Raw genomic sequence first — 27,654 nt, forward strand, 5'->3', positions numbered from 1 at the left:
TCACATTTGCTTGGTGACAAAATTCCAACAATGTATATGTGGAAGATTTATTTCAGGAAACTGGACAAGATTCCCATTTCACCTTTACTGTTTGCACTGTAATTTGTGACAAACCATGTCATCATGATACAGAAAGGAAAAGACAACACTGTGTAGTAAAAGAGTGAAAAGGTGAACATGGGGCAATCTCTTCAGGGATAATTGTACCAACATGTACTTGTACATATAAGCATTTACTTCCCTCTCAGTAACGCCTATGCTCCTCAATTGCGCATCCACTGTTATAAGCAAATGCGCTCCCTCATGCAAAAATGTGACTCCCTGAGAAGGATGAGGCCCTTAACATACAGTACAGATTCTGCGTTTGGGGAGGGGTGGCCCTTGTATAGGCCTGACTGAGAAGCGCTAATGCACAGTATTGGCCACCCGGTGGCAGCATCGTTGTAGCAAAAGCATGTGAAAAGTCGACTATACGGTGTTTTTGCTTTACCGCAATTTCTCTCTCTCGTTCTCTCTCTCAATCTATCCATCAATCCATCTGCTACCTACCCATATTATCGTTCATGCATTATCAGAATCCGAATCAGAATCCCCTTTATTGACATTATACTCAATATACAAAGAGATTGGAGAGCTCACCTCTCCGGTGCAAATTTAAATAATAAAAATAAAATAATCATAAATTTAAAAAAATAAATAAATAAACAAAAACGAGTGTTATATTCACCATCATCATCACCATCCTTTCCGCATCCATTCATCCACCCATGCATCTATCTATCTATCTATCTATCTATCTATCTATCTATCTATCTATCTATCTATCTATCTATCTATCTATCTATCTATTTCTGTTACGTCACCATTCGTTCATTCCCACGCGGAGGGGCGGCAAATTAATGTGCTGCATTCATGTAAACCTGTGAATATAGGATTTTTTGCTGGCGGCACAAATATTACTATAAAATAGCACGTAAACATTGACGTTTAATGGATACTGCTTTATTGAATCAGTACTAGTAGATATAATGTGTATATTCATCATTGTGTGGCATTGTGTCGTTTAGCGCGCATCTCCAGTTGCCTCCAAAAAGTGGGATGTCAGAGCTTTGTCAGTGTACACTGAATGCCGCACAGTATTGGGCGTGTGGTTTTGGCTTCTCAAGACTCAATCGGCGGGAGCGGAGTGTCTCGAAAGGAAGGCTGCCAAAAGAAGCCAGTGGGCAGAACCAAGCATAACGGACGACCGGGACATGCTCCGCGCCTCGTGAGGACGAATAACAGCCCACCAGGACGCCAAGATGACGGTGGATTTTGAAGAGTGTGTCAAAGATTCGCCCCGCTTCAGGTGAGGATCGAGTTGTTCCGACTTGAGAGTACTTTTTTGAGCACATATTTTAATTTTACATTGAAAGAAACTTCGCACGCCACCCAACAAATGTCACAAAAGGTTTACGCAGGTCATTCCAGAATTGGGGGACAATTTAGGCACCAACAGTTTTTAACTTTTCTTGTTGTTTGCTGCAAAAACAGGAAATAAGCCTTTATAAAATTCGGCCAACTCACCCGTCAATGAAACACTTTGTATGAGATTCTTTATTTGTCATATCACGAGTTTGGCACAACCCTGTTACAGATACAGTAGCTACAATGTTAACACGTCTAATAAATACTCTACAGTTCAGTTTTTTATTTGAATGTTAATTTTAGTATTACTTGAATTACAAACAAGTATATAATGAATATAGAGTTTGGATTATTATTGTTATAAATATGTATTTTTCTGATAATAGTAGTGGCTGGGTTGCGATGGTTTGAGTTACGCTCTTGATTATGGATGAAAGCATTGCAAAAATATGAACATATATAATAATAACAGTTTCATTTGAGAGTTAAATATTCAATGTAAAATTCTCAGAGTAAAATTTGCACAGAATATTATATTATTAGATATTATTATTACCAATGTTTTACCCTCAAATTTTATTCTTTTTCTGGGACCAAATGTAGTTTTTTTAAGCGCTAAATATACTGCACGAAATTTAGTTTGTATGGTATATCTGCCTATGATAAAGCAAAATGTTATAACAATTACCAAGAAAAAAAAATCAACAGGCTCCTACCCCACAAAAAGTTTATTTTAAACTTACTCTATCTGTTATATTTGATATGTAATCTGGTCATCAAGAGGACAAGACATGAGACAAAAACACATTTTAGGGTGTGGTTGAGCTATTTAGGACTCACTTTTATCACAGCTTCTGTAGTTACATTTTATTTCAGGATAACTATAATTTACACAAGTATATGTTTCAGTATTTTTGTGTGTGGATGATTTGAAATTTCATGGGAGAGGGAGGTATGCGTGGGTTAGTTATAGGAGAGGAAACATCCTGCCTGTCACTATATGTCTTTGGCATGGATTGATGAACATGTTACCTTATTTGTAGTAAATCAACAATTTTCTGAACAATTATGAAATGAAATCATTCCCCATGGCGCACCTGATGGTCTCAATGATTAGCGATCACTGACTTAATTCCCTCATCATTTGAAAACCTAAGTGGAACGTTTTCCAAAAACACAAATGACAGCTGTCAACAGGCTGGCTTTTGAATGAAATGCATCTTTCAAATGATACATATTATGGATTTGTTTACGTTATATCAGTGGTTTTCACCCTTTTTTAACACCAAGTACCGTCTAAAAAAATTGTTCTTTTCAAGCTTTCGATTGAATTAAACCAATCAAAAATTAGAGAGCGGTTTCCTTCCTAAAAAGTACATTTAATATTATTGTAAGTCACTTTGACATTATTGTTAACACTGGACCAAAATGTAGTTAGCCTTGTAGCATAATTTGCTAAAAAAAAGTTTAAGTAATTTATTACCATTTTGGAAAAAAAGAAAAAACACATAAAACGTGAAGATCTACTGCTTGAATTCAACCTTTGTGGATTACCATGTTGTATTGGACTGAGAATGTGATACACAGATATAAAGGAAAAAAATATTGTTTTTTAGCAAGCATGCTGGTATTTTTGTTGATATTGTGACACCTTGGTAATTATGGTATAAGGCTAACAATATAAATCAATAAAATTAAAAAAAAAATACTTACATAATGATTCAGTAAAATTTATTGCACATGATGGTTATATAAAATACCTGAATGAATGTTTAAAAAATATGTTAAATATTTAAAACAACTGTATGGAACACAAGTTAAATACAACTGAACTGAACTGCACTGAGGCACTGATTCTACTAGTTGTGTGCGGGCTCCCTCTAGTTGGTGTGAATGAATGCTTTTTCACACTGCACTTGGTTTTATTTCTGTTGGTCAAGCACAGCGCCCATGTGTGAGCTTGTCCATATTCCGAAGTGTTAACGTTGCGGCCTATCAGGAAGTAACAGGGAGGCTTTGGTTTGGACCAAGGTTTTTACATTCTGGGCCTAGATTTGATAGGTTTGGTTTGGGTGAAAAGTAAACTGCACCTTGACAAAATGTATATCTGATTGTGGCACAAAAAAAAAAAAAAAGCCCTGCCGTTGTTTATTGTGATTTCCGGACTACAAAACACACCTGATTAAAAGCCACTACAGCTAAATGTAACCATAAAAACACATTTGTACATACTTTGAAGATTGTCCGCGTCGTATTAATAGCTGCAGGTTTCCACGGTAGTGACATGGGATAACTTGAAAAAAAAATCTAATGAATAAACCTTGTTAATGTTTTATCTTCTAAATACTCTGGTGTGTCAAACACAGATATTTTGTTGTAATGCTTTTGTTCATTTTTATTTAAAATTAAATGTATTTTTTTCCTCTGATATAGCAAGGTTACCAAAACACTCCATCCATCTGCTCCTGGTCCGGCCCCTCTGTCAAATTCTAGAACCCATTGTGGCCCACCAATCAAAAAGTCTGCCCACACTTGATATATACAATATATATTCTATTTATTTGCTCCTACTCAGCCACGCACACACTTCTGCAATTCTGCAGCCAGTTCCTCTTTCAAGCGTGGACACTGCAACTGCAAATATTCAATATGAGGACGGACTCGGGACAATTTCATTGGTCCATTGTGTATAGTGACTAATCAGCTTGAAGCTCATAAGTACAAATTCCGAAATATATTCCTAAATATTTTCTTTTCGTGACGATAGAATGCCTTATCTTGGCACGGTGCAACCACCTTGTGTGTCGTGCTGCGCCGAGATGAGGCATTCCGTCACTGCGCCCTCATCTGACTTACAGATGCTGCGCATTGCAAAATACAGTTTGAAAAAGCGTGGAGCCGCTTGACTAATTGACAAGTTTAATTGGGTTGCTCGGTGATGAAGTGCTGCTTCCGCAAGGGAAAATACATCCCATTTGTTTGACTGACTTTGAGGGTTAGTGAAAAAATGAATCCATCTTTGCAAGGGGTGCTCTACACTGTCTGCTCCTGTGCGGGGTGAGCAGTGGCTCATTTGCATAAGACAGGAATTTCAATATTGTGTTCTAAGTGGATGTGTGTGCTATAATTCTATATCATTTGTTGATTTTGACTCAATAATGCCAGAGAGCTTTTATTAATTGTGGAAAAATGCATATCGGGTTGCCTTTCATTAGAAGAAAGCTAACTTACAGATGGAGTAGTGTTGGTCTAAAATGTTGACCTTTTTTGCTCTATGCACATGTTTAAAGAAACCATCGTTTCTAATTGGATGCTGGTGTGTTTGTGTTTGCTCTTGAACAACAGCCATTTCACACTAGAGTTTGACACTCACTCTACGGCAACTATTTGAAAAGCACTAAATGGACAAAAGTATTCATTGGTCACTTGATCAGTCACAGGTGGAACTAGCTGTCCCCGAGTCTTATTTGTTCCTCCTATTTGAGGACAGTCGTGTGATGCTGAGGAAGCACGGTGAACAGTGGTTGGAACATGTGCCCCACAGTTGAAAGGTTCTGGGATTGAATCTTTGCTCCGGTGGAATTTGCATGCTCTTCCCATGCTTGCTTGGGCTTTACCTCCTACAATTTAAAAACATGTCGACTTCAATGAAGACTCAAAATTTCCTGTAGGTCTAAATACTCTTTTGTCTAGATATGCTCATTGCATTATTAACAAAATAACTTGCATGTAAGGTGCAGGTATTATAGATATTATAATTCTATTGTAGTATCTGGGACTTTGACTTTGTATGGCTTTAGAAGGCGGGGCCTGGCCTGGTGAGTGATGTGGGTGTCAGTGAATGAGCAGCGTGTAGGCTGGCTGTTAACTGGCTAACCTGTCAACTGGTCTGCATGTTGAGTAACTGGCCATTGACAGCTAGTGTATGTTTGTTTTCTTGTTTGTCACTCAAATGATTGAAAGTGTAGCGAAGGTTGGCTCTATCCTTTTACCGCTTTTGGGGACAAATATGTCAGAAGTATCAATAGTAGGCTATAGACTTTACACAATAAGGGTTCAGCCAGTTTATTAAAAAAAAAAAAAAACACGATTACCCATCCGATTAGAAGGTGGACCAATCTAACCAAGTGTCACTTTAAAAGTGCACCAGGATTGTACCTTTGCAAAAAATGCACCACCGGATTCTAGTGAAGGTAAGCCAGTTTTAGGATAGCATGTAGATCATGTTCTTCTCACAGCCTCCAACTTGGTATTCATTCTTCATTTCGAATTTTTAAAGATAAATTTGTTGCGTAAGAAGTATTGAGAAGGGTGGGAACCATGTGGGGGGGGGGGGTCGCAATGGTGTAATAGAGGCGTAAATCCTCTCTGCGTTTTTTCGCTTTTTACCGGGGATTCTGGTCCCTATTACCAATGAAAAAGAATACTGTATTATGTAGACATACGCAACCAGTACCTGATAAAGACGTTTTAAGAAGAGAATTATCCTTTAGGGCTGTCGTGTGAAGTCAGGCCGTAAAATGATTGGTCTTGGCGGTCACTCTCATCCACAGCTCTTTTGTGGAAGCCCTTGTTGCACGTGTCCATGCATCTGCTTTCCATTTGTTCCACTTTCTGCCCCCTGCTCTCACTCTCTATTTCTCTCACTCCTACCCACTTCTTGTCTGTCCTCGCCTGTGCAAGCAGAGATCACTGGTAATGGCCCTTGCTAGAACCGGGACCGGGCCGGGCCGGGAAATGCGTCAGCATGCTGATATTTTCAAAGCAGAGGTCAATGTGAGGGGAGGATGTTGAGAACTCCGACTCCCTTGTTCAACAGCTCATCATGAGTCATGAGCTAAAAGCACCAATACTAAATCAATACAACACATGAAATAGTTTCTTTTAATAATAAAATAAAAAATCATGCTTTTTTTTTAAATGTCACTGTACTGTAAATATTTAATGTATTTTACAATTATTTAATAAAATAAATCTCAAATGTACTGGTTAAATTAGTTAACATGAATACATTATGAATGGGTTGTTTTAACTGCACATGAAGTAGTTCTCTCAAATAAAACTGAAAAGCCTTTTAGTCTATCACACCAGAAGAGGACAGTGGCTGACTTTTCAGACTTCTGGGAAAGGAAATTAGATCAGTGGACAAGATAAGTTTTTATTTTTATTATTCTAAGGGATCAGCCGATCCCTAAAATAAAGGAATTGGCGCCAATCCTGGACTATGGATCAGTGCACCCCTAGTAAAAATGAATAAATGCATCTTAATTATTAATTGTAGGGAAAAACAACAACAACTAGAGAATATTACACTTCCATGACAAATATTCCAATTGTGCCATTTAAAACCAAAAAAATCGGAACCGTCACTTTAACCCTTTCATTCAGCTCAGCCGTTTCGACCATTAACAGCAATAAAAATAGCCTCAATATCATTCTTTCACCCTGAACTTTGATGACTTCTGGAAGTGATCCAAAATACTAAAAAACTAAAATATTTACAGATATTCATATTTGCAGGTGTTACAAAGATTTTTGTATACTGGGGCTAATCCAAGTCAAATTTGGCTATGTCTACAAAAATATATTTAAGACTTTCCAATGTGTGTCAGGGAAAATGGTGACAACTGTGGAATTGCATATGCCATAAATGTGTGTATTTTTATGGGGGAGTGGGAACAGTGTTCATAAGGGTGCTTGAAACCATCCAGAGATTCCAGGTCTTTGTGGGAATCTCAAAACAGTGAAAAGGTGAAACCTTCTAAGAATGCACCAACATATGAAACATAACAAAATTCATACAGAGGTCAGATGGTGCCTTGAACAGGAGTGAGGTCTGACCCTCCAAAATTTCCCTTTTCTATGCAACACTCGTTAAGAATTTCTCATACAATTCATAAAATTTATAAGCTATTGAGAGATTTCTAATACATTTTAAAAAGATTTGTCGTTCATCAAATCCATTATTGCTCTTCCATTTCCCCTTGAACTTGCCACCGCCATCATGCGGAGGAAGGATTCTATCCGGTTTTCTTACTGGTGAGTGGAGGTCTTTACACCAATAGTCAGAACTCAGGAGAAAAATATGGATAGAAGTGGTCAAGGGTGATGGAAGAGGGTGACGTCAGTGGCCGACTGGTGACCAAGTATAGGAAGCACCTGGAGGAAATCTAGAAGGAAGTGAGCACTCATCTTTGAGCACACGTCATCTTCTGCTTACTCTTGGTTGGCCATTCATCAAGTTCATCGAATCATTACCAGGATGACTTTTTCTAGAGGCATATTTCACGGAGTTTAAAGGGTGTCGCAACTGCACTAACAACATGGCTGTTAACGGAGAGAAGCTTGTTTGAAAAAGTGCTGTAATTGTTAAGTTAGCCATTTGTTTGCTATACTCAATGAATTAAGGTACTAGTGTTTTAAATTTCATGAGAATACAGTGTTGCTATTATTATTGAATCAAACCGAATGAAATCTCAGCTGTCTCATCGAGTGATGGGAAAATGAAGCTTCAACATTGCTTCATGAACCAGTTGTTGTATTTTTGAGTCCTTTAGATGGCACTGTTCGTTTAAATAAAGGTTTTAAAAACTGGCAAGTCAGTGTGCTTTCAGACCAATGTTGAACAGAGAGTGCCATCTACTGGAGTCCCAAAATACTACAACTGGTTCATGAAGCAGATTTGAAGCTTCATTTACCCATCACTAGTCTCATCTAATGCTTACAAGCTAAAACATTTGCGTTTACATACTGTTCATGTTTTGACAAAAGTAGAAGCACTGCAAAGAAAAAAGCGTTAGTTTAATCATTTCAGTTGTGCTGGGAGAAAAAAAAAATTGTTTAGAACAATGTCATTGTCATTAGCTTAAAGGTTTGTTCTCATGTTGATGTTTGCACATCCAGACTGAGATGTTCCTTGGCTGTAATTGAAGCCGTTCCACCTCAGCAGCAGCTCGCAGACAGGAAAGCGCTGCTTGCATGCTTCACACGTCTGCTATGTCGCTCTGCTGCGAGCCAAGCTGCGTGCTTTGCCAGCAAAAATGCTTGGAAGACTCCCAGCTCGCTGGGACCAAGTGAGGGTCCGATGGGCGGTCACTGAGGGAATTTAGCTATTTCTCCCAAATGTCAGACACTCGCAGGAAATAAAGTGGCTGAACGTCTGAGTGCGTTTGTATGTCTTCTCAATGGAACGCTGTTAACATTATGAGATTGAAGAAGTCACTCTGCTCAGGAAGTTTCAGTCCTGATCTGAAACTGGTTCAACTATTTCAAGGAGACATAAACAAATTGACTTTTTAATGTGTTGCTATCTCAATAGTAGCGATTAAAATGAAGTAAGACAGTCAAAGTCTCTTGTCCCTAATTCTAATCTCATTACTTATTTTCATTATTTATTTTTCATTGTATCACTTACTTTGCTCACCGTTTTCTCTCAAATGCTTCCTTTTCTCTCATTCTGCTCTCACTCTCTTTCTCACTTTCCTTTGTCTTATTTCCACTCAGTATTTTCTCTATGCTCCATTTTGTGTTTTTGATTGGTCTGTATTTCTTTTCTCTCATTCATTTTTTCTATTCCTCTCTGGCGCTTGCTTTCTTGTTGTCTTGGCCATGTCATGTGCCACACCGTGACATTAATTGACAAGTGTATTTCGGTGGCTTGGTGATAGAATTTCACCTCCATGTACGAATGTAATGGAATTTCTATGGTGGTTCATTTTATGTGTGTGTATGGGAAGGTTATGATTAAATTAGCCTTTGGTGGCATTACAAAAGGTAAGCACATTGACTTTTGTTGAAGTGCAGGTTAGCAAACTGATTTAGGGGAGGTGATGTTTGGAAACATGTCCATGTGTCATGAAAGTGCTTGTATTGTTTTGGGCACTCGCTTTGTTTTCCGCACTCTGGGCTCTGCTTCTGCTTGCACGCACAAGCTGCTGGCTGCTGCGATCATGTGGAGACCGGAGACGGTCAAAGATCCAGCCCACCAAGAAATATGCTTTCTATAATTGTTGATTCTAGGCGTAATTTGACCATAGCATGTTATAGACATGTTACCAAGACACCTGGGAAATCTTTTCAACTCTAGGAAAAATGCATTATATGTCTCATTTCAAACCTCTCTGGGGTCATTGTTTTATAAAAAAAAAAAGAAAGAAAAACCTGACTGATTTTCCTCATTCACTGCCAACATTCCACTCTTTTTGTACACTTTGGATTCCTGACAGTGGGAGAAATGCCACGCTGCACAAATGTAATGTTTTATTTGAGTGTTCCTGTGGAAGAATGTTCTTATTTACAAGACGGGAATCAACGGCTTGTATTAGACGTATTAAATGCTTTTCGGCCGGCCAGCACTAGGATCCGTCAGCTCCGACCATGGAAGGAAAATGTGTGTATGCTGATAATAATGAAGTGAGTGGTTGCAAAAGCTGCAATTAGACTAAAATGATTGTCTAACTACCCTATCTATGTAGTTACTGACCGAATAACATGCCGAGTGTGTGCGCAGTGTGACACACTCAATGCGTTCGGACCCGTCTGTTCGACAACTCCGGAGCCCATCAGGGACCTCTCCGGCCCACATAGCCACAGTTGCCATGACAATGGGCCCTGAAGGCACCATGCGCATCCATTATAGGGCGGAAGGTTGGGTGCGATGACATGGGGGTTTATAGCTTCGGGTTGGTGGATACTGTTAACAGCTGTCCCACAAAGTGGAGCATCTGGATCAACAACTTTCACTATTGACTAAAAAAGACTGTTCTAGAATGAGTCTCATGTATTTTTGACATTGTGGCGTCTTGTGAAGGCAAATTGACAACTTAATCACAGTTCTGGAAAACCCTGAACGAGTCCTTTAATTTGCTATATGCTTTGATAAAATGTGATATTTGATGGAGTTGTCCAGGTGAACTTTGACCTCAACGTAAACACATAATGTGGGGCCCATTATTTGGGATCTTTATCAATCAGGCCCTCCCATAAAAACGACTGTTAATATCACCTGCTAGCTAGTTGTAGCTGCTATAAATGTGTGTACCGCCACATATCACATTACTTTTAAGAATATTTGCAAAACAATATCTCACAGGCTGCAACACAGTTTATAACTTTCGTAGCAGCTGTATCCCCATGATGTAATAAAAAAAAATCCAATTATACATTGATGGCAGACTTGTCTTGTTTTTGTGTTTTAGGGCAAATATCGATGAAGTGGAGACGGAGGTTGTGGAGATTGAGGCAAAGTTGGACAAGGTAAGAGCTTTGCTGTCATCCCCATTGGCGCAACATGGGAATAATGCAGTGACTTATGGGAAATTATCCCTTCCCTAGCTGGAGGGTGGGACAAAAGTCCTCACACACATGTAATTAGGGACAGAATCAGTCTGATCACCAAAATGTTTAAACCAGGTGTGGGCAAACTACGGCCTGGGGGCCACATGCGGCTCGTTAAACGTTTTAATCCGGCCCGCCAAACTTGGAAAAAGTTAAATGAATAAACCTTGTTTATGTTTTATTTTCTAAATACTCCGGTGTGTCAAACATAGATATTTTGTTGTAATGCTTTTGTTCATTTTCATTTAAAATTAAATATATTTTTTTTCTACCATGAAGTGAGGTGACCAAAACACTCCATCCGTCTGCTCCTGGTGCGGCCCCTCTGTCAAATTTTAGAACCCATTGTGGCCCACCAATCAAAAAGTTTGCCCACCCCTGATTTAAACCATCCCAGTCATATACATTAGGTGGCACGCAATTATGAAAATGTTGAGATTTTGTCTGTGAGTGGAGCATGCTGGTGACATTTAATGATCCCCCTGACACAAAACTCTGAAGTCATCGTGAAAAATCAGCCATCAAATACAAATGTGTTTGTTTCAAAGTAGCCTTTTTCTGGTCATTTTGGCATTTATCATGGATCTATTCCCAGAGAGTTCATTGCTAGATAAATTTTAAGCACTCGTAGTCAACCGATTGCATGGCACTAAAGCCTCAAATCCTTCGGTCAGCTCATCAAAGGTCTTAAAAGATTCTGTGAAATTTGGTGGGGATGTCTTTCATGAAGAGACCCACGAAAAAAAGTCTCAAGAAGTTGATTTTAGGACATTTCTACAATTTCTGAAGATCATTCAAAGAGTTCTAGGAGCCAATTGCTAACAAATATTAAGCCTTGTCTTTTGAAACGAGCGGAAATTCCTGACATTATATCTTCCACCTTGTGTCTTTTTTGTCCACACAGTTGGTGAAGCTCTGTGGTGGCATGATAGATGCTGGGAAGGCGTACGTCAGCGCCAACAAACTCTTCATCAGTGGCATCCGGGATCTGTCGCAGCAGTGCAAGAAGGATGAAATGATCTCAGTGAGATTTGTGCAATAGAATCAACATTTATTTTGTTTGGGTTAAACCACTTTGCCTCTTACTAAAATCATCGGTAATTTGCAGCTCTGTACACAGTTTGTATTTTTGTATGATAACGTAGTAACAAAAAACCCGGTCAGTGTCAGAAATGTTGAGTTGTTTGAGAATTGTAGTTTATATGACTTTAACAGACAATATTAAATGACTTTTTTTTTAACTAAAACTAATAAAAAGTCAACTGTAACAAAGCATTTAAAAAATGAACAAATAGAAAACCTGCTTTTAAAAACTGATTAAAGCTAACTGAATTAAAAAAAACAAACAAGTTATTAACCCTGCTGCAGATACACAACAGAACAACAACGCATTTCTCTTCTGATAACAAAAGGAAAGAATCAGTGGCAAAAAAAAGAAGTACACTTCCTCAGCTTCATTTTACTGAAGCCGCACTGTTTCTTTTCAGACAAACAACGCACAATATTTTCTTGCATGACCATCATATTTTTTCCCTTCCTGTTTGCTTTCTATTCTTGGCAGGAGTGCCTGGAAAAGTGCGGGGAAAGTCTTCAGGAAATCATCAACTACCACATCGTAAGCACCACTAAAAGTCCCTTATCTGTGAACTTTCTCTTTGGCTTTTTTTGTGACACTTATTCCAAAAGAAGCAGCAGCAGCTTCCTCGTAAAGGGCTGTAAAATAAGTCATATTGTACATTTTCCACAAGGGCATATTTTTTGCCTGGGCGGTACAGTGGAGGACTGGTTAGCAAGATGGCATTACAGTTCAGAGGTCATGGGTTCGATTCCGGCTCCGGCCTTCCTGTGTGGCGTTTGCTGTTCTTCCTGCGCCTGCGTGGCTTTCCTCCGGCTACTCCAGTTTCCTCCCACATTCCAAAAACATGCGTGACAGGTTGATTGGACACTCTAAATTGCCCCTAGGCATGAGTGTGAGCGCGGATGGTTGCTCGTCTTGTGTGCCCTGCGATTGGCTGGCAAGCCGTTCAGGGTGTCCCCCGCCTACTGCCTGAAGACGGCTGGAATAGGCTCCAGCACCCCCCGTGAGGAGAAACGTTACAGATAATGGATGAATGGATGTATTAAAATGATGAATAAGATTTTTGTAGCAATAATGGTGGGTATTATTTTAAGGCCAAAACGCCAAGCCAGGATATGTGGCTGTGCTTTTTTTTCCCCAACACAGAGTCACGAGTGGTTGACTTTTAGCGGCTTGTGGTTGCATCGCGACGCCGTCGTGGCCACAGGTTTATTTCCGCTTCCCTGCTGCAGTCACTGCTGTGGGACAAACATACACTAATTATTATTTTCAGGCTTAGATCAACTTAAAGTCCCCTCATCCCATTTTCAAATGCAGCCTTGTTTTTGGATCGGACTCCATATTGACTATAATATTAAATCTTTGCACAGCTTGGGATGGAGACTCCTAGTTCACCAAACGTCCGGCCTCTTCCTGCATGTCCTCCACTCCTCCACCCTACCCGCCCAAATGACCTATTTAGCGTGAATGCTGCCGAAATCTCAGAGCATGTGCTCCAAGTGTGAAATGGAAGCCTCTTGGATTCAAAGCAACCAAGAAAAGGCGGCGCTATTGTCTGCAAAAAAAAAAAAAAAAAGGCCACATTCCTCCTCCATTCATTCTCGCCAACTGACTTTCATCTGCATGTGAAAGTGCACTCCATCGCTCTCTTTTGGTACACAACTGCGTTACGTGGCATTTGAAGTAGGAGATGATAAATCGGATATTTCCTTCAGTTATATTTGAAATATTAATAATACTAAATATGGGTGGGCGGGTGTCCTTAAAATAAAATGTGAGATATGTTTTCACAAAAATGCAATTGTAATATAAAATGTCACCCTCACTGATAGATCACGTTAACGACAAGGATGTTATTTAAAAAGAAGTTCAGCTTTTTTTTTTTTTTTGCCCGTGAAAAGCATCAGATTTGTTTTTCCCTATACCAAACAAGCTTTGGAAGCTTTTTTTTTCCAAAAACCTTAGCTTTCATCAGCAGCCATTATTTCAATAGTAATAAATATTTGTTTTCTTCAAGATAATGTGAAAATAAGTCAGTCCCGTATATACAGTATATTTTAATGGACTTTTATTTTTACATTCAATGTTGATTAGATGCTTCTGATTTGAATCTGGCACAAGTGTGTATGTGTGTGCCTTGCTTTTGACGGGGACTAGTTCATTGTTCGTCTTTATGTGCCTTGATATTGCCTGGCGACCAGTCAAGAGTGAAACTCGCTCCCAAATTCAGCTGGGATAGGCTCCAGCTCATCTGTAACATAATTGGAAAGAAGCACTTTAACAACGGGTTTGATGCATTCATGTCAAAGTTGAATAATCTTAAATGAATGCTGTTTTTATCATTTCTCTCGCAGATTCTTTTCGATCAAGCTCAGCATTCAGTCAAGCAACAGTTGCAGCACTTTGTCAAAGAGTGAGTTCATTATGCACAAGCCAGCTCGCTCCACATTGTATTGATTTTTTTTTTAAGTTGTTTATTATGGATTTCCCCAAACTACGCCCAATAATAAAATTTAAGTTGAATTTGAAAAATGCAAAATTAGTCAAATAAGTAAAAAATAAGGCTCTAACTTTACTGTTATTAATTTGAAGTTGTATTAAAAAAATCGGTCAAGTTATTTTGCAAAATTTTATCTTAGTTTTATTCATTAGATTTAGAGTAACTATTTTTGCAAAAGTCATAATTTTAGGAAGTAAAGTTGTTTTTGTGAAAAAAAAGCATATTTTTCCAAATAAAAATTTATGAACAAATTATATTATAAAAAGTAGTTCACACAACAGTAATAAACCTTGTAAAAATACTATTTTGTGGGGGATAGTCAGACAACAACACTGACTTGGTTGTTGGATTTCACACTTGATGTGTAGGCAGGCACCCCAGATTATACACAAGTTATATTGAACACATTCCAAAGTACCACATTTCCCCCCATCCCTTTTAAGTTATGTGTGTCTTATTTCTGTAGGGATGTGCGCAAGTTCAAGGAGACCAAGAAACACTTTGAGCGGGTGCGTGAAGACATGGAGATCGCGCAGGTGAAAAATGCGCAGGCACCCAGGAACAAAGCCCACGAGGTGGAGGAAGCCACTTGTGCGCTCAGTATCGCGCGAAAGTGCTTCCGTCACCTGGCCTTGGATTACGTTTTGCAGGTAGGGACTTGAGCATCTATATGCACCTGTGTCTCTTTGTTTAATCTTTAAAGTTGAATTACAAAGGGAGTAGTGTCTTTATGCGCTCTGCACGTTGTATAGAAGTTGACGTATATATCTCTTCATGGTCCGACATTTGGGTGATGGCCCAATTTCATTGTATTTATTTAAGAAATTTGTACTGGTAGGTTGGGCCGTCATCAGTGAACTTTGGGTGGCCCCACGCAGACTTCTGTAGTGTGTTGAACTCTGCTTTTTTTCATAATGCTTAAAGCCATGATCATCGTCACGTTGATATTTAACGACATGTCACGAAAGGAACGTCTCTTTGTGTCCGTGTCTCTTTCTGTAGGGTTTTTCATGCAGCAGTCTCTTTCTCTGATTTTTAAAGTCTTGTTATAAAAGCAGATATACATTTATGTTAAATGTGCCTGCGGCTCTGGAAATGACAATAATTTCTGTCTGTCTTCTTCCTGCAGATTAATGTCTTCCAGGCCAAAAAGAAATTTGAGATACTGGATATCGTGAGTCTTGTTTAAATTCCATCCAGACATTAAATTGTATAGATATACACATGGTGCATATAGTAACATATGTCTCCCCCTTCCAGATGCTGTCGTTCATGCATGCCCAGTACTCCTTGTTCCAACAGGGCTACAAGCGCTTGGAAGAGGTGGACCCCTACATGAAGAAGTTGGCAGCCGAGGTGTGCAAAGCATCCTGATTGTCTTAATCTAAACTGGGGCGATAAGCTTGATATTCGGCCATTTTGTTGAATTATTTTTTTCATCAGCTTGGTGATGAAGTGCTGCCTCCACCAGCGAAAATACTATCCATGCTTTGACTTTTTCTGCCTGCTTTTTTCTTCACATGGTTATAAAAGTTGTATGTGACATTGTCCCAGAATTGAGAGGGGGCAGGGTGAGCGGTGGCTTATTTGCCACGGTCGGATTTCAAACAGACTAGAACAAACAATCACTTTGGTTTGTGATTCATGAAGTGGCGGTATTTTCCTTTCAGCTGGATCAGCTGGTAATCGACTCGGCCATGGAGAAGAGAGAGTTGGAGCACAAACACGCAACCATCCAGCAGCGGGTAAGTCGGTACATTTCAAGAAGCAACATGCTGTCCTTTTCACGTGTTCAACGGGCTGCAAAAGGTTGCCGGTTCAAATGCGAGCTTTTGAGCGATATAGTGATGCTGTGACATCACTGAGTGAACCGGACAGATCGTTTGACTTCTTACTATGATTATATAATAAATCTGCTCTGCCAAGTCCCTGCACAAGAGTCTCCAGCTGGTTCAAAATGCTGTTGTCTGAGTAGAAAAAAGAAAAAGATTGTACTTCCCCAATGCAAGCCTCTCTGCAATATCTACCTGTGAGAAGTTTAGACTTTGTAGAAGGTGCAAAATGTTGCTGCCCAAGTACTGAATAGAAATAGAAAAGATCACCTTCCTCTAGTGGTACCCTCTCTGCAAAATTCAAAAGTGAATGTTTTATTTTTCAGTTAATGTGCTTTCCATGTTCTTTCTTTCTCTTCTCTCAGACGCTCATGCAGGTGAGTTCATCCAACGTTTCTTATTCACCCAAAAACTACAAATAAAATCCACATATGAGGAGGAAGAATCTTAGTTCAGATTCCTGGTGATTGAATCGCGTGGAGATCCTTGATGTTCCTGCTTGTGCTTCTTGGGGATGTTTGCGCCGCGGCTCTCTCAGGACTTCGCCTATGACGACTCCAAGGCAGAGTTCAGTGTGGACGCTCCCGACGGTGTTGTGATGGAAGGATACTTGTTCAAGAGGGCCAGCAATGCCTTCAAGACATGGAACAGGTGCGCCAAAAGACTCCGGAGTCCCCCTCTGAGGTGGTCTAACGTTTCCGTCATGCCTTCCAGACGCTGGTTCTCCATCCAGAACAGCCAACTGGTTTATCAGAAGAAGCTCAAGGCAAGCGCATCTTTAAATGTTCTATCCTGACAAACATGGCCGAGTCTCACAAGATATTTTGTCTGTGGGCAGGACTCTCTGACGGTGGTGGTGGATGACCTCCGTCTGTGTTCTGTCAAACCGTGCGAGGACATCGAGAGGAGGTTCTGCTTCGAGGTGGTCTCCCCAACCAAGTAGGACTTTTTTTTTTCAATGCACTATGAATATTGTGTAGAACTAGAAAAAGATATATTTCTCCATGTGTGCTTCACTGTACTGGCTCCCTCTAAAAATCACAATTTTACAATTTACTTCCCAGCAGACCTAAAACGCTGCTGTCTAAGTTCTTCGTCAAACTAGGAGATGAGATCATATTTCTCATGTCACACTTCTTCTCATTTGTCTGCTTTTCCCCATCAGGAGCTGCATGCTGCAGGCTGAGTCAGAGAAGCTGAGACAAGCTTGGATTCAGGCGGTCCAAGCCAGCATTGCCTCGGCTTATAGGGAAAGTCCTGACAGCCTTCACAGCGAGGCCAGTCACACACTTAACTTCACTCCACTCCAGTGGACCCAAGCGATAAGGGATAGGGACCAAGCTCGCCTGCGAAAAGTGTATAATTTTTTTTTTTTGTTTTTTTAACCCTAAAATTATTTTTTTTAAAAATACTGTTGAATCTCCAATATTAATTATCCATTAAAAACAGTCAATTTAAAAAAAAAAGCTAATTACAAAAAAAAAAATCTGCCCAGCTATTCAAGTTTAAATTATCATCCCAACGCACCTTGTATGAATGCCTTTGGCTATCTACAGAGCCTCAGAGTCGTCTTTCCGCAATACAGATGCCGACATGGCTGTTTTTTTAAAAAATATAAATACAACTTTAAAAAGAAATGTACTGCATATTTCACATTTTACTTTGACTTAATGCTTATTGTGAGGGCTAGTCAGAGACTGTGGACTTACTTTGCCCATGTCTGCACTAGACTATATCAGATCTACATCTAGAAATCGTAGATACTGATGCCATATGGATATGTTTTTTTTGTTACTCTATTGTATTGTGTGTCATATAGATTTTGGACAGAGCGGCTTCGCCATCCACCAGCAGCCTCGACTCGGCTAGTGAGTCCCGAGAGCGCGGCGGCCGTGGCGAGGGCATCCTGCAGAGGATCCTGTGCCTTCCTGGCAACCAGCAGTGCTGCGACTGTGGTCAGGCCGATCCTCGTTGGGCATCTATCAATTTGGGAATTCTGCTGTGCATAGAGTGCTCCGGCATCCACAGGTTTTTTAAAAATCTTTTTATGTTTCATACGATTGCATAGCATCTTAATAACATGTCTATGGTATGCGTTTGTCAAAATACCCCAAAGATCAAGATGTATAAGCATTTGCACTGCATACATCTTGCCATGGTGAAATTGGCTCGTTTTAGGGACTGATCTGTCTCATGCAGTGAGACTGCCCCCGTAAGTTCTGGACTGCAAAATACACCTGATTAAAAGCCATAACAGCAAAATTTTGCCAGAAAAACAAATTTGTACTTACATTAGCCGCCTTGGATTAATAGCCGCAGGTCTCCTCGTTATTAAATGGAGTATTATCTATATTGTAAACACCAATAGACGCTTTTTCCTCCAAACAATGCAGAATGCAGCTATGCTTGCAGAACGTATCGGAACCTTTCTCAAACTCTTGTCTTGATTCACAGATAAACTTAGACTGGGGTCGCACTGCAGAGGTGGTTATATTATTATTGCGCTTGATCACTTTGGTTAAATTAAACGCAATTTAAGATACAACGCTTCTGCATTTTTGTCACCTTTGAGTCTCTCTCTCTCCCTCTTTTCACTTGCTCTCTCTCTCTCTCTCTCTCTCTTTTCACTCGTTCTCTCTCTCTCTCTCTCTTTCTAAAAAAAAAAAAAAAGAATTACATTGAAATCAGTTGACCGTTTGCCACTCGTCAGTAAAAATCCTCAAATAAACCGCATCACATTTAAAGCCGCAGGTTTTAAAGTTTGAGAAAAAAGTAGCTGCTTCTGGCCAGCAGTTGAATATTCATGGAGACAACGCGACGTCGCCCATTGCCGGGATACCAACCACTGCATGTGTGGAACTTGAGAGGATTAGCATGAAATCAGCATCAATGTCCTGATGACTGCGTGTTTTCCAAGCGATTGACTAATGTCTGTTGTTGCCGACACCATCTTGTCTCACTGGATTGTTGCAATGTGTCTGGTTCCAGAAGTCTCGGCGTTCACTGCTCCAAAGTGCGATCGCTCACGCTGGACTCGTGGGAACCTGAGTTATTAAAGGTGAAACACGGAACAACTAGCATGCCTGTAAAGGATTAGCCCAACATTTAACAACTCTACGATGATATACTAACCAGTCTAAAGTTACATGAACAAACGGCACCCATCTTTACGATAGACAGTATAATATACTATATACTATAGGTACAGTATATATTATGTACAGACTTCATTTTGTCACTGTCTGGCAGCAACCTCATATGGCCAGATATAGTCAACTTTTTTTTTTTTTGCACAAATCCATACTAATGGTCCCACGTCGTCTGTAACTTTTATGTAATTTTGGCCAATTTAAAGCAGTGAAAATAGCTTGAGAACAAATACACCGCCTCTGTTGAACGCAATTTATGTATTTATTTTGTATTTTATTTATTTTCTTTACCCCCTATTGTCATTTTGACAATACGAGGATTCCGGCCAACAGCGACGAAATGCATATCGTATATTATACTTGTGTATATATGTTTACTAAATATATATGCTTATAAATAAATATATATGCACATGTTTATATATATGCAGGTGTGCATATGTTCCCTCTTTCTATATACTGTATTGTATATACAGTAATAAAATAATTGGCAGATTTTATTTTCCAGTTTTATTTATTTATTTATTTTCAGTTTGTAAATGAGTAAAAAGCAAAAAAAAAAAATTAAAAAAAATGTTCTGTGTCATGGAAAAGTGGCAGAAAACGATGAATGATGTCAGCTATTTTTGCCTCGCAGCTGATGTGCGAGTTGGGCAACGGCATCGTCAAGAACATCTATGAGGGCTCTTATCACGAAGGGCAAGGTGTGAGGAAAGCAACGGCGTCCAGTTGCAGGTAGGAGAACGTACTTCTTAATGCAGGTCAAAACAATGTGCACCTGACACTGTCACATCAGGTTCTCAAGCTTTTCAATTACAATTAGATTTTTCTTTGTCTTTGATGAATGTAAAAAAAAAAGTATAAATCATTCATAGATCATTTAGACTGGTGTCGTGCTAGACATTGTAAATCAATTCAAAACAAACACAGTTCAAAGCTCACCAAAGTCGAATGGTCTTCCAGGCAAGAAAAGGAGGCCTGGATTAAGGCCAAGTACGTGGAGAAAAGGTTTGTGAAGAAGCTGATCACCGCGTCGAACTTTGTCAACGGCGACAAGAAGTCGATGCGACGCTGGAACGTCCAGAAGTGTCGCAGGCACAACAGTGCTACCACAGTACCGAAGACACGGCGGCGATACCGACAGGAGCTCCGGAGCTTCTCTCCGGCCAGCTTCTCCTCAGGTTTGTGTGCATATTTTATATTTAAACACCAACATATCCAGCCGAACCATACAGTACAACATTACTCGTAGGCGCTTCTTAATAGGGGACAAACTCTGCTTCTCATATCTTAATTATGCTGCATCTCTTCCAGTAGATTGCCACAATGTGGGACTACTTGAAAGGCGCACAACTCGACTTGCCTGCACAGTGTAGTGTAAAACCGATCGTGATATAGCAGGGGAAAAAAAATCACAGTTGGTTAAAACATGTCTTTGTAAGGCGAAATCAACTCGCCCTACCTACAGTTTGTTCTTGTTTCACCTCTCACGTCTCTTTTTTTGCCTCTTTTTCAGCTGCTGCCAAATCTAGACGAGAGTCCTTGTTTTGTCCTGATGAGCTGGACTCACTTTTCTCCTACTTCCACACCGGATCTGGACCTCGAAGTAAGTCACATGCACTTACAATGGTGACTGATGATGGCGCTAGCGCGTTGCGAAGAAGTGAGTGCTTTTGCCTTTACTTATACTTCTATGTAGCCTGCTTCGAAATGGCTCACAACAATTGTATACACGCTATTAAAAAGTCCCCTTTTACATCTTATGTCTCCTTTAAGCGACAGTTGATTGACGTAAACATTGGCACGTTTATAATAGGTGTGCATGTAAAAATGACATCATTACTTTTCGGATGCGTGATGTAGGCGTAGGCCGGAGCGGCCGGAGTGAAAAAAAAAGTAAATCAAGCAAACGTTTATGGCTGAAATTGTAATATAAAACAAAGTACGACCTACTTTGCTGTCGGAACAATCAGAATACAAAATCACCGACTCAGAATGATAAATTTACAAAGAAGACATGATTTCTAGTCGATGGTTTGTTGTAGGTATTATTATATATATTATTATAATTCAGTTTCCTGACCAAAAAATACATAAACTGAGCTTGTTGTGTAAATGTGCCAACTCAGCTGGATAGTTCCTTTAAGTCCTGCCATGATGCAGTTGGATGAAATATTGATGAAAATTGTCCTTTGTGCCCTAACTTGTCCATGTTGTGACATTGCTTGATCCACCAGGCCTCAGCAGCGACAGCGGTTTGGGCAGCACCGACGGAAGCACTGACTTTTTAGCGATGGTGCCAGTGGTGGACAGCGTGACGGAGGAAGGTGCGTCCATGTCAGAGACAGGCACTCAAATCACTGCAACTTGAACGATGCAGAGGTGCAGGGTTCGTTTTCGACTCTGGCTTTCCTGTGTGGAATTTGCATGTTTTCCCAGTGCGTGCGTGGGTTTTCTCCAGGTACTCCGGTTTCTTCCCACATTCCAGCTTTGTAGGTTGATTGGACACTCTAAATTGCCCCTAGGCATGAGTGTGAGCGTGGATGGTAGTTTGTCTATGCTTGCCCTGCGATTGGCTGGCAACCAGTTCAGGGTGTCCCCCGCCTACTGCCCGTTCACAACTGCAATAGGCTCCAGCACACCTGTGACCCATGTGAGGAGGAGCGGTACAGATAATGGATGGATAGTTTAACATCTTGGTGGCCGAATAATTATTACATCTGCATGCATACATATAAGAAATTCTTGAAACTTGAAGGTTAAGACTTGAGACTTGCACATGTCATCTGCGGTCTAGGTTGTTTGTGCAGTTAACAATAAAGACAAACTTCAACTTTGGCACTTTCCCGCAGAGTGTGAGGCGTCCGAGGACTCGAGCGGCGAGGCCGAACATGACACGTCGGACCCAGAGGACAGCAGGTACCTCCACCCTGGGGCGCTCCTGTACAGAGCAGCCAAAGCTCGCAACCTACCTGTTATGGCCGAAGCACTGGCGCACGGCGCTGACGTCAACATGGTTAACCAGGAGGATGAAGAGAAGACACCCCTCATACAGGCTGTGATTGGGGTGCGTACTCACTACAACTTAAGTTGGTTTGTTACCAACTGTATGTTGAACCCAAAGACTTTTTTTTTCTCCAAAGTTTCAACATATTTATTTTAATATAACAATAATTCTTTCTAAACTATGTGATTTTTCTTCATTTTGCTTTGATTTCGAAAATGTTCTTCCCCATGGTCAGAATTCATTTATTTATTATGTTTATTTTTTTTTCAATCAGGGTTTTATGCTGCCCCTTCCGATAACAATTGGCAGTGATTCACTGTATTTAGTATTGTTTCTTTCATTCTTTACAAAGAAATCTGTCATACATTGATTGAAGGGTTCCTTGCTAGCCTGTGAGTTTCTGCTCCAAAATGCTGCCGATGTGAATCAAAGAGACGCAAGAGGGCGGGGCCCCCTGCATCACGCCACCTACCTGGGCCATACGGGGTGAGTCCAAATTGAATGTTATTATGCTTGCCATGGAGAATACTATTTTGCTAGTTGATTTTATTTATGGGTGGACCGTTGAGATGAGTCACATTCCAAAAACATCCATAGCAGGTTGGTGTGGCGCAGTGGCGATGTGTATGGTTGTTCGGCTCAGTGTGTGCCATCCCACCTGCTGGCGACCAGTTCAGGCTGCAGTCCGCCTTTTGCCCAAAGTTATTCAAAGCGTATGGTTCTTATTGTCAGGCAGGGTTTACTAATGTGAAGCAGAATTAAATCTGAATGCCATTCATTCACCTTTGCTTGCCTGTGTCCTTTCAGGCAGGTGTGTTTATTCCTAAAAAGAGGTGCCGCCCAGAATGACGGCGATGAGGACGGCCATGACCCGTTGAGCATCGCGGTGCAGCAAGCCAACGCTGACATTGTCACACTGTACGTTTTGCTTTTTAAGGCAACACTTCTTGCAAGATATGCGTGAGATGTAATGAATAGAAGGATAATGAAAGCTGAAAAGCTGAAACTTTGGTTCAGTAATTGGTTTATTAATTAGGATGTATGTAAGCAATAATAACGCTGGTCAACAAATCTTTACTACATTTTTAATCAGAGAGGCAAGTAAACTATCCTTAGAATCCTAGATTTCTTTTTTGCACTGATCATCCCTCCTTCCTTCTCTAGTACATCAGGTTTTCATAATAATAATATAATAACAATACAATACAATAAATCCATCCCTTACCCAAGCCGGATATCCTCGTGAGGGTTGCAAGTGTGGTTGCCAAATACAACTTTATTTATATAGCACATTTCACAACAGCTGCAGATGTAACGAATCAATTTACATATAACATAAAAAGGCAACAATACAACAACAAAGACAGTGAAAGCAGAAAATGTAAACACAAATTAACAATATTAACCATACACAGTGAAACGTGCTGTATAAATAAAGTTGTATTGTATAAATAAGAATCGAATTTTAAAACAAAACCTATAAAACCTGATGTACTAAAAATAAATAAATAAGTTAGAGCAGACATTTTTTTAAATCTGCTTAAAAATATTAAGGGACATCGCTAAGGAAAATTTGCTGTTGACCAGTAATTTTAAATTCAAATTTACTATCATACATTTGCCCTTTAATTTTGGCCTATCTGTCCATAAAAATCAAATGAGGCCTTCAAGCACAAAAGTTTGCATTTGAGTTAAGTGATGCCTATCACATTAATTCCAGTGTTGTTGTTGTTGCTCAGGTTGCGTCTGGCCAGGATGAATGAGGAGATGCGCGCATCAGAAGGAGGCTTCGCCCAAGCAGGTCAAGGCACTGAGCAGCAATACAAGAGATGCGTTCACAACTTGATTTGCTTAAATATCGCACAGTGCTATGGTGCTGAGGTTAGGCTAGTTTGTGTGGAGAGGCTACCAGGTGATCAGGATTTGACATCATTTGGTAAATTGGAGTGTTCTGAATTCCTGTTGCCATAGATTTAGCTTCACTGAGCCTAGCATTGATATTATTACTTTTGTGTTGTTGTTGTTTTTTTACAATTTCAGTTCCCAATTGTCTTGAATGGGACATTATATGGAAAAATTGTGTTTTAATAGTTTTTCATTCAAATATGTCTCTGAAGTGCATGCCCGCCCATCAAGAGTAAAATGAAACAAAAACATTTACAGTTGTTGTCCTAATGTTGCAAATGTGTTATGAGCTGGCCCTTATGCTGTTAATTCTGCCCCACTGGTTCCGAACAGATAATATTCCTGTGCATTTTTTTTCTCAGTGAATCATGAGTAATCGTACTGCAGCTTACAAAGCGGGCAAAGCGGGCAAACCAAAAATAGCAGCACAATTTCCATTGAGCTGAAGCAAAAATGTATTGAATAATTTAATGAATTCTATACATTTAATTTTATTGTGTCCTTAATGTATGTTTTATAAAGTACAATATTAAAGATTTGTTTTTTTTAAAACATTAAAAAAAAAGTAGGAACGGATTCATGTCCTTTACATTCATGTCAATTAGGAAGGATGATTTGAGATACTGATGTGCTGAGTTACAAACATCATGGAATGGACTAAACTCATGTCTCAGGGCACCAGTGTATGTGCGTATTTTATAGGACAGTAGGTTTGCACAGGTTCCTCAATCTTACTTCTTTAAAGGGCAATGGAGGAACCTCAAAACAGTTGGGGGGATTTGAGTTAGAATAATCATGCTTAACATAAGGAACAGAAGCCATACAGAGGTCAGAGGGTGCCTTGAAACAGTTACTTTGACATTATTTGGCCACTCTAATGTGTCCCGTCTATTTGCTTCCAGGAAGTTAAATGTCCTCATTCGACTGTGGCGACAGGAAACAGTGAGTGGACTGTCCCGACGAGACTACAATGAAAGGAAACTCTTCTGTCTCACATACAGTCAGAGAGGTTCATTGTTTATTTTTAATTGAGCCTGGGAGCACTGTCGGGACACAAAAGATGCAGTGTGGTTGGACTGAGCCGTTGCCGTGACTACCTTTTAGCATTGAAAAAGGCTTTGGTGCTCATTAGCATATCAAAACATCCTTCCTTTAGCCCCATAACTCGCCCACCCCCTGCTCCACCCCCCATCCAATATTTGCGTCCTTATCCTCGGCTGTGGTTCTTCCTCAGGAGACGCCACATACCTGGACATCTTCCGAGAGTTCTCTCACATGGCGTCCCACAATCCCGAGAAGCTGAAGAGGAGGAGCGTGCACTTCAGGCACTCTTTCAGGTAGTCAAGCCAGATGACGATCATTCTACTCCGAGAAAAACAGCAAAGTTTTTCTCCTGTTCTTTTTCCTTTTTTTTTTATTACAATTACATTTTGAATTGTGTTTTATTTTGTCTATTAGGATTTGCAGGTCTTATCCTTGAATGGATGTTTTTGTTTTTACAAACAAGTACTTGCTTTGTCTTTTGCTTTGCTGCATCTTGCATTGTCAAACCAACCAAAGGTACACTATACTGTCCTTCAAAATCAATATTATTCAGTTTAGATGTTTTCAGACTCCATACACCCAAATTTCAAAGGAATTAAAAAGTTCCCTATTTCTGAGGGAGAAAAAGTTTGTAGTTTTTACGATGTTTTTTTTTTTTTGTCCCAAGCAAAAAAATCATAACATCCTAATCTATTACAATTAAAGACCATATGTTTTGGCAGGGATACCATGTTATAATCCTACGAGAATAAAGTTTAATTTTTGTGAGATTGAGTCATAATATAATATTTAAAGTAAATTGTAATGAGGAAAGAAATTCTGGATATAAGTACATTTAAAAATACACATTGGCGAATACAATCCCTGGTTTATTCCCATCAAATGGATCATCTAGCCGGGAGGGTTTTTTTTTCACTAACAAGCTCAATTTATGTTTTTTTTAATCAAGAAAATTATAAATTTATTTAGGGAAAATCAGTAAATAACCAACTACTCCCAAAATGCCGCTTTCTTGTCAGCCCATTGAGAATTCCTAATTTTGAAAAGTTTCAGAATGTTTGACACTTTACATATTAATATAAACCATATACATCACAGTTAATCGTTCGTGACATTTTCTGTGAACCATTGTGCCATTTGAAATGACGAGATGCAATAAAATGTCAGTAAAGCTCTTCTTGTGTCTTGTTATTTTATAATCAAGGTTCTAATGTAGGTTCAAGGTTTCTCTTAAATTTTCTCACAAAGGAGAAATTTGTCTTGGAGCCAGGGACAGCTGCATACATCAGAACGGATAAACGTCATCCATACGTTATCAAGACAAACAATATTAACGCCACATTCACAATACATTATTAAAATACACTTTGTCATCAGAACCCATCCATAGCTCTTTCTATTGGATGTCCAATTTGATTAGCTAATCTCACAAATTGTTTTGTTTGACTAAGAGTGAACAATTCAAATACAGGTCAAGCGCTTGCTTTAACCGGTTTATTAACTGTCCCAGTTGAAGTTTATTGGAGAATTAAATATAGGACAAAGAAAACAATATGTATTTAACACAGTAGTTCATAACTTTTTTATTATTTAAAAAAAAAAAAGAGAATGAAAGATCTTAGACTGACCGAACCAATTACTGGACCTTAATCCAATGGTAACTGCATTTTACCTCCTGAACTGCAGTAAAGGCCTGGAAAAGCTTTTGCAATGAAGAAAGCAAAAGTCAGGTGGAATCATCGGGTCGCAGGCTTAAAATGCAGTTACTGCAAGTAAGGCTTGTGCCAACAAACCATATATGGGATTCACTTTTAGTTCATTTAATTATGTCCGTTCCAAAACGTTTGCTCACTAGAAAAGTGGGTGGTTTTCAAACAATAGGTGCATTGTCCAGAGCTGTTTAAACACATCTCGATATAAATACTATAAAATAAAAGCTTGATTTCTGCACTTTTGTCTTGTCTCATATTCATCTTTTGATCAGAACCCCAAATATCTCCAGTTTACAACAAAAACAAATTAATTGACCTTGCCATTAAAATACTTTTGGAGGGGACTGTATATTGGTGAATTGACTTTTTAAAGATGGAATATTGCCAAAAACGAAATGTTATCGGTTTCATTGTGTTTTTATTTGTTTGTTTGTTTTTAATGTACAATCAATTAAAAATATAAACTTAATGACCCGGTGGGAACGGTCACATTGACGGCCACTCACTCCTCAAAAACCAATGTTCTCTACCTTAACATCAAGTAGAGAGCTTTCTAATTCCTCCATTTTAACTTTTGTTGCTAACTGAAAAAGGAACAGCCGGCAAAAAAAAAAAACAATTGTCCTGTGGCATTTCTGTTCATGTCATCTGTGACGGTTCAGTACAGTAACATTACTTATTTAG

At 39.5% G+C, this 27,654-nt stretch overlaps 1 protein-coding gene across 1 annotated transcript; it reads left to right on the forward strand.

Moving 5' to 3' along the window:
• The first annotated feature begins 1,062 nt into the window (after positions 1–1,062).
• Positions 1,063–25,705, forward strand: LOC148340467 (arf-GAP with coiled-coil, ANK repeat and PH domain-containing protein 3-like). The gene is made up of 25 exons (XM_088289683.1): positions 1,063–1,348; positions 10,605–10,662; positions 11,648–11,767; positions 12,305–12,358; positions 14,176–14,234; positions 14,788–14,971; positions 15,451–15,495; positions 15,582–15,677; positions 15,992–16,066; positions 16,519–16,530; positions 16,692–16,804; positions 16,868–16,919; positions 16,992–17,092; positions 17,319–17,430; positions 17,973–18,181; positions 19,142–19,211; positions 19,940–20,037; positions 20,266–20,483; positions 20,819–20,908; positions 21,540–21,629; positions 22,155–22,369; positions 22,686–22,795; positions 23,117–23,227; positions 24,049–24,110; positions 25,449–25,705. Exons 1-25 carry the CDS (start codon positions 1,302–1,304, stop codon positions 25,553–25,555), a joined length of 2,508 nt encoding a protein of 835 aa, XP_088145809.1. The 5' UTR covers positions 1,063–1,301; the 3' UTR covers positions 25,556–25,705.
• Positions 25,706–27,654: the final 1,949 nt, after the last annotated feature.

The sequence above is a fragment of the Idiotropiscis lumnitzeri genome, chromosome 3, assembly GCF_059441095.1.
Source record: "Idiotropiscis lumnitzeri isolate Australia: NSW breed Sydney's pygmy pipehorse chromosome 3, RoL_Ilum_1.0, whole genome shotgun sequence".
In the NCBI taxonomy this organism is placed as follows: domain Eukaryota; kingdom Metazoa; phylum Chordata; class Actinopteri; order Syngnathiformes; family Syngnathidae; genus Idiotropiscis; species Idiotropiscis lumnitzeri.